At 38.2% G+C, this 14,950-nt stretch overlaps 1 protein-coding gene across 1 annotated transcript; it reads right to left on the bottom strand.

The window, feature by feature from the left end:
* Nucleotides 1–9,426: 9,426 nt before the first annotated feature.
* On the bottom strand, nucleotides 9,427–14,442 carry LOC110921673. The gene is made up of 7 exons (XM_022166017.2): nucleotides 13,725–14,442; nucleotides 11,754–11,993; nucleotides 11,147–11,236; nucleotides 10,904–11,053; nucleotides 9,938–10,062; nucleotides 9,738–9,867; nucleotides 9,427–9,637 (listed from the first exon to the last, which is right to left on the bottom strand). Exons 1-7 carry the CDS (start codon nucleotides 14,229–14,231, stop codon nucleotides 9,512–9,514), a joined length of 1,368 nt encoding a protein of 455 aa, XP_022021709.1. The 5' UTR covers nucleotides 14,232–14,442; the 3' UTR covers nucleotides 9,427–9,511.
* Nucleotides 14,443–14,950: the final 508 nt, after the last annotated feature.

Raw genomic sequence — 14,950 nt, forward strand, 5'->3', positions numbered from 1 at the left:
TGTTCTGCTTCGAGATTCTGTATATTGTCGATCTAGAGTTGCTTGCACAGCGTTGTCGACAAGAGCCTTGAGTTGAGCGCCCGTTAGATTTATTTGGGCATTATCATAATCATCTTCATTTGTATGACTACTTCCTCCATTAGGATTCGCCATAGTAGCTTGTATCTGCTGCAGAAGATAATGAAAATTCTATTTAGGAGTTTATTATTGAATTGTCTTTTATGGCAATTCATTAACCATGGTAACGAAGACCATATCCGGTTAATCTGTTACTCACTTTTATTTAGGATTTGAACATACTTATCCTAATCACAATTAATATTGCTAGTGGCATAAAAGCCTAGTCACGAGGACGTTATTATAATATTAGCCGAGATTACAGAGAATCAAGGTATGAAAGTTTGAACCGTAGTCCTTTTACTCCTTCTGACAGGGAGTCCCAAACCACCACTGTCTTTTGCCTTATTATGACAATATGTATGGCCCGTAGGCACTACATCGCTTATGGATGTTTAACAGGTGATCATCTTTATTGATGATTTAACCCATGATTTATTATATCATTAATTTGGGCTTTGGAATCCTTTAAAGGATTCTTGTATAAGAATGACGTGTGCGACTTTAACGAATCACATCTGTCATGATTTGTTAACATGCTTACAGAGGTTAACAGGGAATCAGAATCTTTTAATTAGGTCTTACCATCTTGGCCGGATCTTAAAAGACACCTGGCTAGGTTTCACTCTGAAGATTCTTTATTTAGGCAGATCAAATTAAAAGGAATGATTTTGATTTATTTCATATATAGTAATAACAAAATGAAATTCATAACATAACATTCCAAAATTTTAATACGATTACACACCGCCCTAAACGGGACTTTTAAATAGTACATACCTACATAGAGGTTTAAAATAAGTGACAAGTCCACGCAGGGACTAATACAAGATAAGTGTCCATGCATGGACTAAAAGATAAGTCCACTTAGGGACTGAAATACGATAAACGTCCACGCAGGGACCTCTTTAAAATAAACATTACATTAGAACATACATAAGGACTAATGATCACGTTTCTTCTTCTTGCCCTTCAGTAGGTTTGCTAAGCCCTTGAGGAATCCTCGGTGGCTCTTACGTTCTTCTTCGAAGTCTCTTTCCACACGGCTCAAACGGTGGAGTATTTCTTCTTGTTCGGGAGGAGAGAAACGTGGTTGTGGCGCCTGTTGCGGAACTGGAGGTCTGGGAGGTGCTGGGTACCCATGAGCTGAGTAGTCCGGTACTCCCATGTTCCCATGAGCTCCGTCGGGATAGCGTGCATTATACCTAGCCGCTACCACATATGGGTCGTGCTCATAGTTGTAGTTGTAATGTGCTTGCAATGACGGTTCGAACGGGTTGTAAGCCGTTGGTCCCGTATAAGCAGGTATTGGGTGGTCATACCCAAATGGTGGCGAAGTTGGTGCAGCTGGTGCGGAGTTCGCCTCCTGTACAGGACTTGAAGGTCCTTCTTCTTGTAGTGGCGGGTAGTGGCTACTACTAGAGTGTCGAGGGGTGCTGAAGTGGAAATCCCCTCCTCCTCGTGTGGACATACGGGCATTTGTCCTCCTACGCCTTGGCGGATCAGGCATTACTGGCTGTACCGGTGGCGGAGGTGGTGGCGTAACTGCCACGAAGCGTGGATCCTCAGAGGGATCTCGCGGATGTTGCGGCTGTTGTGATGTCTGTGGCGTGTGGTACCACTCGTGTTGATTAAACAACGCCATGAAGCTATCTGGTCCCTGATAGGGTGTACCATGAAAGGATGACCCATCAGAGATTTCTATTGGATGCGTGGGCGTACCACGAGCAGGTTCTGTCGGATCAGTATCCTCGTCCATATGATCTTCGGAGAAGTGGTCTTGTGGTCCTAACGGAACAAAGCCTGAAGGTTCCTGGATGTAGTCAGCTGGGTTAAACTGACTTCTGAAGTATGGAGTAGGGTCGTCAAAATTTCGGTGCGATACCGAACGCTGTAGAGGTATGAAGGAGGGTTGCGGGTTGTTGGGATCATTTTCTGAATTTGGCCCGAATGAGTGCCGGTATGATGGCGTCGAGCTATGCGAGGTGGAATGCCTCTCAGGTTCATAAAGGTCTCTTCGCCTTTGCGGTTCTTCACTCCTCGTGGTCGAAGGAGCTCGCGTATTTGAAGGTCCAGCTTCGTGATCGTGATGAGTAACGATCTCTCCTCTGCCTCTTCTTCCCCTTCCTCTTCCTCGGAAAATCACTGGCGGCATATTTCCTGCTTTCAAAACTTTAAATAACAATAATAAAAGAAAAAGATTAACTGAAAAAATATGATTCCAGTTTGTCTTATGTTCATGTCTAGACTCAAGTATGTGCAATTGTGTCACTGAGATTAAACACATTAGGATAGTGTTTAATTCACTCAATGTTGGCTCTGATACCAACCTGTCACACCCCGATTTCCACGTGTATCACCGGTGGGCCCGGTGGGGGATTATCATGACGTAGTTGGCAACAATATAGTCAAACCACAATATATAAATGCACAGCGGAAGCATAAAGATAAATATAATTCAACCTTTTACTGTAATATAAAATGTATCACAAGTAGTTGAATAGTATCCACAGGAGGGATCAAAATAAACAAAAATGTTGTTCAACAGATAAGACATCAAGCTTGCGAGACTTCTTAAGATGCTAAGGAGCTAATGCCAGCCGATTACGTGTAGTACCTTCACTTAATCTTTTTGGGGAAAATACGTCAGTTTACACTGGTAAATACATTCAACCGACTCTTTTGTAAAATGTTTATTAAAATTGATTTGAATGCACGAGGCACAAATTCTTTTATAACTTGGGAGAATTATTTAAAATTATAATCTTGTGAACGAATTACATGTTCCTTCTATGCGTTCAGTAGCCCGGATCCTGTCCGGGTTAAAGATCAATAGACACACCACATTGCGTAAAACCGAGGTGGGTAAACCATCGGCTACGTCTTTTAATAGTATAGACATAATACCGGGTGTACGCCTACACCCGACTGTCAAGGTCGTGGCCATTTCGTAAAATGATGCCTAGGATATCCGGGACATGGTCATTAACCCCCCAAAGGCTTTTAAGTAACAAGACTGTTTAAATGAGCCGATCAAATTATTCAATTAACCACCTAAGCGATGGAAGATTTGATGCTCAATCAAGCGGTATATTATATACCGTAACCCAAGCCCGTATAAGGGAAAATAAGTTAAAAGTATTTACCTTTGCAAGTATTGTCCTTAATCAGTTAAATCACAGATATCTTTTACCGGGGCTCCTTATTCTGGAACGAAGGTTTTAAAATAACCTATTAGAATCCTAACGGGTCTTTATATTAGCCGTAGCCTAGACCGGTTAGTTTCGAGGGATAGATACGGTTTAATCGCGTGAAAGGCGAAAACTGAGAATGGAATGTGATTCTGACCCAACAAGTTCAGAGACTCGTTTTATATGGGTTTAATATTCACACTCTGGATTTTGGGGTCAAAATGATATGGTTTGACCCGTATCGGCTAATTTATCTAAGCTAGTTACATAAGCCGAACCGTGCGCGCAATAGGCGCAACGGGTAACCGTAGGAGTCCTACACTGTTTTCCTAAGTCAATATACTTTAAAGAGGTTGTGGTATCAGTAGGATACCTTCCATAATGCCCGTAACGAGTTTTAGTTCATTATACGCCCCGTAGGGGTTTTCCGATCATTTTAAAGACTTTTAAAGGGATTTCTGAGTTCTACAGGAAACCTGAGTTTCCCGATCAGTTTAATAAGTCTAAAATATCTTATTTATTATTTAGAATCAGTAGCAACTGGAATCGGGTCAAAAGACCTTGTAGAACTCAAGTTTTGGCCGAAAAGGGCATATTCGGTACTTACCGAACCGTAGCCATAACCGTAGGTTATGAGCAGGTTAAAATTAATTAAAAATCTTTAAAAATCCCAAAATATTATTTTACTACAGTGGGTACAAGTTTTGGTGACGAAATCTTGGTTTAGGTAGGCGTTATGCTAATTGCGCCGTTTATTACAAAAGTTTCTTATAAATGCGCTATTTAGCATAACTCCCATTCTAGACCTCGGGTTGGCGTGAAACTTTAGGGACATGCTTAGAATTTAGTAAGCAAGGTTATGGTCCCTTCACGTGTCCGAAATACTCGTTTTATTTTAAAAAGGGCGTTACGGTCAACTTTTAAGTAATTAACGGAAATGCGTAAAAGACTCGGACAAACAACGAACCGGTCACAGAGGGTGATATCATCACGTGACCTGGTCCTAAGAGAGTCCTAAAGCATATCTACATTGTATTAAAACGGGTCAGAACTGAAGTCAAAGCAAAAGTCAAACTTTTGCGACATTCGGCTCCGAACCGGGTCAATATAGCAAATGGCCGAATCAAACTTGCTTAAACGAGTTTATATACTTATTATCATGTTTTATGACCATCAAAACAGGTTTCATAGTATATACATTACAGATTATGTACAAAATCGCAAAACGGCTTTCTGTTGACTTTTTAAGCATACGTTTGACTCGATATTTGAACTAGTTAGAGTGGCGATCAGGGGGAACCCTTTTAGAGGTTTATTACCCACATAAATACCAACGCATAACTACTTTTGTTTCGAGAATTCACTGGACCATTCGTGAATTATCGCAAAGTCAATCGTTAGTTACGACGGATTGACTTTTAGGCTAAACTAAGCAAAAACGAAGTCACAGAAGGTTTGGCTTACTTACAGAGACTTGTGAACGACTTAGGAATGCTAGAAGAAGACTTGGGAGCTTCAGAAATGAGCAGGAGGTGTGTTTTGAGGTGTGGTGAACATATGCACAAGGTAGCCTATTTATAGTGAAAGATTTGGCTTTAAGATCCTTACAACTTAGCCTATAAGTGATTATGGATGATGGGCAGGTGGCCTAAGGTGCTATGGGTCGAGTACCATACCTCTGGGAAACCCATCTTTAATTGTTTTACCGCTTTAAACAGCCAACTTTCTGTCGCTGGGCATCGCTTACGGACCGTATGGCTTGGGCCTTGCGGTCCGTAAGCCTGTGGCGGAGACAAGCTTAATCATTCACCCCTTTACGGTCCGTAAGGCAGGGCCCTTGCGGTCCGTAAAGGCTGTTTTTAAATCTTTTTCAATCTTTTGAAATGATTAATAAAATCTTTGTAATTAGTAACGAAATCTTTGGTAATTAATAACCTGACCTTTCGGGTTTGAAGGGGTAACTTTGCGATTTGGCCCTTGATTATTTACAACTAAGGGCCTCGTGTTATTTACCCGTACTGTTAAGTCCCCGGTTATCTTGTTAATTATTCGTAAAGCCGTAACTTTCATTGTTGACGCTTTTAACCCTTCTCGTACGTATTTGATCATAACTTTCTCGTTTTAAAACGGAACTTCGTGGAATTTATACTGTATATTCTTGTGAGCGTATTTTACTGTTACAAAGCCTCGGGTACGTCAAGGGGTCACTCAGAGGTATAATTAAACATGTTGACACAGATAACCCCCGCAACTTGTAATCTCTCACTTTCTTCCGCGTTTCGCTTCCGTACGATCCATGATTTTTTCGTTTGAAGGTACGAGCATCGTTTAGGGTTACTATACAGTATACTTACCCTTGTTTGACATTTATAACCCTCGAATTTACTCACTTTCAAGGTTTGTCAACATTAGTCCTTTATTAAATATTAAATGCCACGTGTAAACTCAAGACACGTGTCAATACATTATTGGACACAAAATTTCGAGGTGTTACAAAATGTTGGAGATGATATGACCGATCTTATTGACTTTAAACCACCATAGATAAGATTTGAGATATGGAAACAAATGCTTGATAATTGGAACACACCTGCATGGAAAGGAGAGTCTTTAAGAAACAAAGAAATTAGAAGTAGGGCAACTGGAGGCAAACATATACTAGGATCTCAATCCTATGTGACCATGAAAAGAAAAGCGGTAAAAATTGTTAATTGCCCTCTTTTAGTATATATATATATATATATATGTATATATATATACATCATGTCAATATTATCACTCTTATTAATTCATAAATTCTACATTTGTAGGCTAAGGTACTTGGGCATGAACTATAAGCTCATGAGATGTGGAAGCAATCCCACTTCAGGAAAGGAAGTCGGCCATTGGATAAAGATTTAAGTGTACTTTTGGACGTTGATGCAGAAGGGGACGATTAAGAAGAAAATCTTATCTGGGTAGATGAAAAGGCTGAGGAGACTTGGGTAAGTTGACAAATCCAAACAACATATTTCAAAATACGAGAAAAAAAACACAAGTTCGTTACAATGAAAATTGAATAATATAATTATGTGTTTATCCCATTAGGATAAATATGCTGGTTTTCTTGTGGAGAAGTACGGGAAGGAACGCAGTAAACATCCAAAATTTGACAAAGACTTGTGGTCACGAGCTGGGGGCACTAATAGAGGAAAAGTGTACGGTTTACGCAATGTTAGTGACCCGTATGTATATAGCAGAGAAGACCCTGAGGTGTGTTTAATCCTTTTTAGACTAATATTTTTTTAAATATAAATAAAACCATTTACTCTTTGGCATTTTGGCATATATGGAATCACATACATTAGTAATTTGTGTGCATTTGTATTGTTTCCCACTACTATTGTGTTTGTTTGGTTTGTGATGTTTGTTATTTTTTATTGTTAGGTTTGATGCTTTTAATTTAGTGAGAATTTTAGGAATCACATACATTAGTAATTTGTGTGCATTTTTGAGTATGTGGAATCACATACATTAGTAATTTCTACGCATTGTTACTTTTACTTCGATATTTGTTTGTCTTAGGATAGTGTCATAGACACACAAACTCAAACCAAGCAGTCTCGTACAACAAATGAGTCATCCTCACTAACTGAATAACCAACAACTCACAGATTGCAAGCAACCATTGTCTTAGCAAAGCATCACAGACCCAAAAAGAACATAAATAGTCTCAGACGGCTGAAAAGCCACCCTCACCGACCGAATACCTTTCAATACACAACCTTCCAAAAACAAACAAAGGCATACCATCATATAACACACGAAAAATTAAAACAACCTCGGACAACTAAAACAATCATCCACACAGAACGATTATAAATTAACACATCGACAATCAACAAAGAACGCCTTAACAAAGCATCATATAACAAAACAAACCTTCCAAACAGTCTCTGAATACTAAACAGTAACCATTAGCGTCAAACCAACAACAAAAAATCAACTACTTTTGAAGACATGCAAGTATGTCATCGCATGTTAAAACACATAGAACCTAACAAAACACCATCAAAGTCAACGGCGGATATGAACCGTTAAAGGTAATCAGAAAACCTAAAACATCACCCAATTGTAAGAAACCCTAAAATACGTCTTCCTTAGAGACGAAGGTAACAATAACCATATTGTGACATCAAACATCCAATAACATCAATAGCAAAGAAACCTAACAAACGAAAAAATTGAAGACGATGAAATACATACGTCAACAATGGAAGCAAACACTCTGCGTCTTTGGCCAGAAAATGCACATAAGTAGCATAAACCCGCTAAAACAAATCGTTCAAAGAATAACAACCAATAACTAAGTCGATCGAACAACATGCATAAACTAACAAACAAAAAACATACCTAAAGTCGCCGGAAAGTCGCTAGAGAAAGCCCATAGAAGCTACACGAGTGTAGAGACTAGAGAGAGATAGAGAATGTGTGTGACGGCATAAAGGATAAGACTCGGTAAGGGGCAACCTTTTAAACCCAAAAAGTACAACCCAAAAGGCAACAAAAACAAACACTTAAAGCAAGTAAAACCAACAAAGCATAAAGTACAACCCATAATGCATAGAAATCTTGTAATTTAACATTTAACATTATATATATGTGTATATATGTGTGTGTGTGTGTGTATTAAACTAAAACAAACAACAATCAAAGCGCCTAGCCTAGTGGTCACTACCCATTGGCTTAGGTAGTGTGAACGGTCTCACTATTATGTGGCATTGTTAGGCTGGCTAATTTTTCATGATTTTTTTAATATACGTGCGTATGTGTTAAGTCCCAGTTAGGGTTATAAACGAACTGAACGTTCAGCTGAACAGTTCGTGAACCATTCGGTGGGAAGTTCGTTTACGTTTGTTCGTATTGTTAATGAACGAACATGAACAAGAAATTTCGTTTGGTTAGTTAAATGAATGAACACGAACAAATGTCTCGTTCGTTCAGTTGCGTTCGTGAACGTTCGGTAATATGTTCGTGAGCATTTGTTCATGTTCGTTTGATCATGTTGTTCATTAAAGATTTTTTAGCATTTAGTTATTTTATCTGAACTTTTTATTTTCTTTAATTTTTTATTTATTTCATTACTCGAACTGATAAAATAGGAAACCTTATCTCCACCTTGTTTATGCACCGTTCCACTTTCCTTCTCATTATTCACATCAAAAAATACTATCAACTTTTGTTTAACGATAGGGCTTCAAGGTCTAGTATCGCTCCCTCTCACCATCCACCTATAGCCACTGCCGTCTTCGCCGATTTTATCTGTGTTCCTCTGTGTTCGTGAACACGTTCATTTCCTTAACGAACGAACATGAACATAAAATCTCGTTTGGTAATTCATGAACCGTTCGTGTTCGTTTACAACCCTAGTCCCATGGTTGTAAGAATCATTAGGCGCTAGTTGGTCGGTGAGGTACCGACTGACGATTAATCAGATTGGGATTTGTATATGTAATTTTTAGTTTTATACATACACACATACATTTTTTATTTAATTTTTTAAGTAGACATGTTTTAACACTTCGTTGACCCATTTTTCAAGTAAGTGGAGAGAATTTATAAGGTTTGGTCGAGTTTGGTAAATCGAGCATCCCTCAATGGCAATTGGATCGGCGGAACTAGCGTGGAATTGAGTAAACATTGCAGTAGTGAAATCATTCCAGGTGATGAAGTCTGAACTCCGACGCCACAACCATTGAACCACCAGAATGGTTCATCATCGAAGGATTCAATGACATAGGGCGGTTAATATCATTCAGCTTGAGAGATCCATAGAGCGGGATTAGATCCAGGAACAATACTTGAATTAGGGCAAAACTAATGGTAGTTCATTGATTCAATAGATTGATTACACTTAAAGAAACGAACACAAAGATAGAATGAGATGGGAATAAGATTACAGGAAGAGATGAGAAGAGAAGACAGTCATATCAATATTCATTCATGCCTCTGTTCCCTACTCTCGTTGTGCTTATATCACCGCTACCAACATAACCGTTCAATTTGTTGGGCCATTGGACTGGGCTGGTTGGATCTTCTTTGGGCCCAGGTCCGGTTCATAACATGTATTTTTGTATCGTATCAGAAACTTTAGATACAACTAATCACATTCAAAAGGATCATGTATATATACATAATCAAAGATTATATTCACAGTTGTATGATCAAAACTCGATGCCACTATTTAACTGAACAGAAAAAGAAGGCCGACCAACACTTCCAAGAGGCGTTTCGACTTTCAAAACTATTCCAGATTTGCCAACATTCCCATTCCACTTTGACCTACCTAGCTGCATCCACATAAAACCAAACATTGTTATTAGTCACACCCATACGATACATGACTAAAAAACATGAAAAATATAAAAACGCCAGCTTGAATAAACGTACAGATACTGATGCAAATGCAGACGGATGTGATGTTAATGAGCAACCACCAATCAGATTCATTTCCTCGTTCACTGACTGAACAATTTCGGCTTTCAGTCCAGGATTGTTCCCGCCAAATGTTGGGTGTAAACTGGTCAAGCGTTAACAGACATGGTTCAACTATAAAATACTCTTTTTCATTCAGAAATTTCAAATCTTACCTGAGTTGGACTGTTGGTTTGACCATGAGACCAGATCTCTTCCAAGCTAAAGCTTGTTCGAAACCCATGGTAAAAGATCTTTCGGGCCATTGTACCGTTGGTGTGATTCGTGTTCCCCAATTATTCTACAAGCAAAACGCGATATCAAAACACATAACTTCCAATATGGAAATCATGACCCGTTCACCAATAAATGGGATGTTTTAGGGTAAAATAGATCGCATTCAGGTTTATGTGAGTAGGGGTGTTCTTCAGGTTTGTTTAATCGGGTTTCGGGTTATTCAAGTTTTTTGTTATAGGAATCCTATCCGTCACCTGACCCAAATAAGATTCTGGTTAATCAGTTTCGGTTTATTCGGGCCGGGTTAATCGGTATACGGATTTTCTTAAATACAAGTTGCGATGCATAATTTACAATTTAACTTAACATGATTATTATTAAGTAAACAACACAAAATGTCAAATAAAAACACTCCCAATATTATTGTTCTTCAAACCCATGCATTAAACATTTAAACATATATATTAGCTAAAAAACGTCAAATACAATAAGCATAAAACCAAACCGTATCAACCAATCGTATGAACTAAAAAGAAAACGACAAATCGTATCAACCGAACCGAATCTTTTTAGTCGCTCAAACAACCAACGAAACAAAAGACCATGTCCACAACAAAAAACATATGGGGGGAATTTAGACTTTTATGTTATCATGTATGTATAAATATAGTTGACACTTTTTTTATGTAATTCGGGTTAATCGGGTCAACCCTATTAACATTTTTTAAACCCAATTACCGAACCGAATACTACTTTCGGGTTTCGGGTTCCACCTTGTTCGGGTTAGTTTATTCGGGTCGGTTTTCGGGTTTCGGCTAAAAAACCCCCTATATGCGAGTCTACTCAAACTGGAAAGCAGGCTAATTTGGGTCAACTCAAATTAAATAGCGGGCAGAGAAACTCACCTTACAAGAGAAACTGAACCTCATTTCTCCTGGATATTGACCTTGAGCTTGAAGCAAACCGCCAAACACAGGTAAGAAAGCACTGGTCGATAAACCTTCACCAGCTACATAAGTCAGCTGACCGTTTGGGAACTGCAAATCCATGAATGACTGCAAGATTTGGTACCAAAAAGACTGTAAATCCAAACAAATCATACTGAAAAGGGTATACGTTTAAGGGTAATTTACTAATTTCATACTTACACAAGCTAAAGGATTAAGGCAAACCATTGACATCAACAGCCACCTTCTATGCTTTGACCACACAGCTGGACAAAGAGAATGCATCCCATTCTAATAATATATTAAAAAAAATAAAGAGCATTGACATTAAGTATATGTTCTACATTAAACCGGAAGAGTAAAATGCCATTTTCGTCCCTGAGGTTTGGCCAGTTTTGCGACTTTCGTCCAAAGGTTTGTTTTTCCGCATCTGGATCCAAAAGATTTTAAATCGTGCCATTTTCATCTGGCTCGTTAACTCCATCCATTTTTCTCCGTTAAGTCAGTGGTATTTCCGTCTTTTTTGTTAATTTAAAGGGCAATTCGTTCTTTTTGACTTCATAGACTGATGCCCATTAGGTTAACAAAAAAAGCCGGAAATACCCCTGGGCTCTGACTTAACGGAGCAAAATGGATGGAGTTAACGAGCCGAATGAAAATGGCAAGATTTCAAACCTTTTGAATCTAGATGCGGAAAAACAAACCTTTGGACGAAAGTCGCAAAACTGGCCAAACCTCAGGGGCAAACATGTCATTTTACTCAAACCGGAATAATATAAAATGATTAGTGCAGAATATTGGAATGTACCTTTCTGTCGTACCCATACCAAAGCAAATGTTGTTTGGACAAATGAAGCGGCAGAAGAAGAGTAGAATCGCGAACAAAAAGTAGCGGTCCGAGCTGGACGAGAAAAAGGGAAGGATTTTCATTTGCTGACGTGGAACCGCCACGTGATGCTTCCACTCTCCAGAAATCTCCCTTTGCAATCAACGAGCTTTCCACATCGCGTGTTCGACTATTGAACGTTGATGAGATATTAAGTACTCCCTACAAAAGTACAAAACCGCCATCACAAAAGAAATCACATCATGATAATATCCATCATGACAACATCTTTAGCAAGGCTTAACGAAGTAGCTCTGAACATCAACAAAAATATTTTAACACTAGAATATCTTAATATATAGTTTGCCCCCTCGCGGGTATAGGATAAAAATTTTACAGTGTATTCTTGTATAACTTATGTGCAAGTATTTCAAATATTACGTTATAGGGCTAATGGTCAATGGCCCATACTCAACCAAATACTTGTCTTTTGCAACTAAAACTTAATTTCCAATGTAAATGCTCACAGTGTAAACTGTAAAGGTATATCCTATACCCTGTAAATGTTATAATTACATAGTAACAGACTTCTTTCGTTGGTTTTACACTACTTGTGGTATGTCATCGTATACACATTAGGGATTTAGTTTTTAAATGCACACTAATGTTTTTTGTGTATGAAATATGGTTCAAACAATGAAAACGTGTTTTTAGCAAAACAAGTGTGCCTCACATACCCAATGCGTGCGCCTTTGCCTCAGCTCAGGGATCCTATCACCTCGTAGTACCTCATGTTTTTAACACACAACACATGATCCAACTATCCAAGAGTACTAGAGAAAGTTGTATATAACCTAAATCTGGTATTCTGTTTCCTCGTAAGCATGTTATCGTCAGTCATTCTTTCATATTTTTTATTCTATATATAATAGTATCATATTAGTTGCATTTGCACATAAATATTATCTTTTTGATGCTGCATATGCCAATACCTGTGGATTAATGGCTCCACATCGTAACATGAGATATTGGTTACTGGTTAGCACTAGCAGATTATTATCATCCCAACATGCTTCAACTAAAGAAGAAACGTTCAAATCATGCAAGTTCAAAACTCATAGGCCTAGCTTCTAAAATCCTCAGAAACATAATGTTCTACAAGTTCAATTATTGTTTCTTCGACCATCTTATAATCAATATGCCTAGGGCTCGCCATTTCAGACACGGACCTTTTAACACGACACATTCTTAACAGGCTTCGTGTTCAAGCTTAACAGGTTTCATGTCTTAAACAGGTCGACACGTTAGGACACGATTAAATTCGTGTCTAAACAGGTTAAAGACCTGTTAACCTGTTAGCGCCCTGTTTATATTTGTAATGGATGTTATGATTTGACTGTTATGGATTTTTGTTTTAAAATTGCTAAGGATTAATATGTTAAGGATTATGTATTAGTTAAGATTTCTATAAACTTTTGGCAATTTTTGTTTCACCAAACAAGTTCCTAAATACATGATATTTATCGCGTCCCTAAACAGGTTTGTTAATAGATCGTTTCATGCTGGCCCGTTTCTAAACAGGTCGTGTTCGTGTTTGGAAAATGACACAATAAGTTACCGTGTCGTGTTTGTATCTAGCATCTCAGGTCATCATGTCTTATCGTGTCGTGTCTGACCTGTTATGCCAGCCCTAAATATGCCCTCCTTAGTTGCAATGATCTTTATGACTTTATCAATTCTGTTTAGTGTTTGGAAGCTTCTTATTACTTAGGAAAGTGATAGATACACAAGCTAACATGCAAGCATATAATAAGTAATCTTAATCGACCATAAGATAACCGGTTTTGTTAACGCAACTAAAATGAAACTGCCTATTCAACCCCTAAACAAATCATGTGCAAACTTAATACCAAACAATACTCAACGTAGCCAACAATGGGATGCGTAACACACCTGCGATTTCCCCGAAACCCGAGCAAACTTCAAACCATCTCCAACAACCAACTCTTCATCCATCTCACCTTTCACGTTTCCACTTTTAGTCACCACACCAGCATCCTCATGAACCTGCATATTAACCCCCAAATCACCACTCCTCAACACCACTACATCCTCATGTCGAAACGGAACCGGCAACCGCTTAACAAACTGCTTCACAACACCATTCAAATTGGCACCAAAATCCACCCCAGCCTGACCTAACCTACTTCCAATATCCATAACCGCAGAAACCACATGAGCATTGTTCTCAATTCCAAACCCTAGGTCTCGTGTAACAAAACTATTAGCAGGAAAGTCAACCTCAAACAGCTTGTGTGGTTGACTTTTTGGCCAATTAAACGATGGAGGATTAATGTGCGATTGGATTAAACCTGTAAAGCCTTGTGTTAATCTGTCTGCTAGATCTAATCCGTGACGTTGAACCTCTTCCCATGCCTCAAATGATCTCTCAACAGACATTTTTTCATCAATTTGTAACAAATTGCTGTTCAATTGCAGATAATTTGAAAGAGATGATGAATTTACAGTTGTTTATTGTGTGATTTGGTTGTGTGTAGGTGAAGTGTTGATTGATTGAGTAAATTAGGGTTTTTGATTTGGTGTGTGGTGAAAGGTTTTTGTATGATGAATTGAATTTTGGGAAAAGGGTTGCAATCAAATGAAATAGTATTGGTCACATCATTTTCTGTTAAATATATTTTGGTGAAAGGGAAAAATGCCATGTGTGTGTTGTATATTCCATGAGTTTACTTTGAACCTTCGAGAAATAAGTATTTGATTAAAAACACGTTTTTTTTTAAGTTAGACTTCGTCACCATTTATATAAAAAAAAAATATTCTAAATTTTATTACAGTAAAAAAGATAAAAGGGATGTGAATGCTCTTATACTTGAATTGCTAGATTTGAAACATATAATGATTTGAACCGAATACGAATTTTGGTTTCGAGTATTTGAATCAATTACTTATTATAGTCGAGTTTGGAATTCAGTTTCGACCAAATTCATACTTTTAAATTTCGAAATAAACCGACTTAATTATTCTAATTTATTATTTTTATATGAGATACGACAAGTGTTTTTGGGTCTAGGTAGACAGGTAGTAGGTGTTACCTATCGGGCTTCAAAGCCGAGTAGAATGTTGGAATTGAGGCTCGATTGTCTAACCAAAACAATCCT

The sequence above is a fragment of the Helianthus annuus genome, chromosome 3, assembly GCF_002127325.2.
Source record: "Helianthus annuus cultivar XRQ/B chromosome 3, HanXRQr2.0-SUNRISE, whole genome shotgun sequence".
Taxonomy (NCBI): Eukaryota; Viridiplantae; Streptophyta; class Magnoliopsida; order Asterales; family Asteraceae; genus Helianthus; species Helianthus annuus.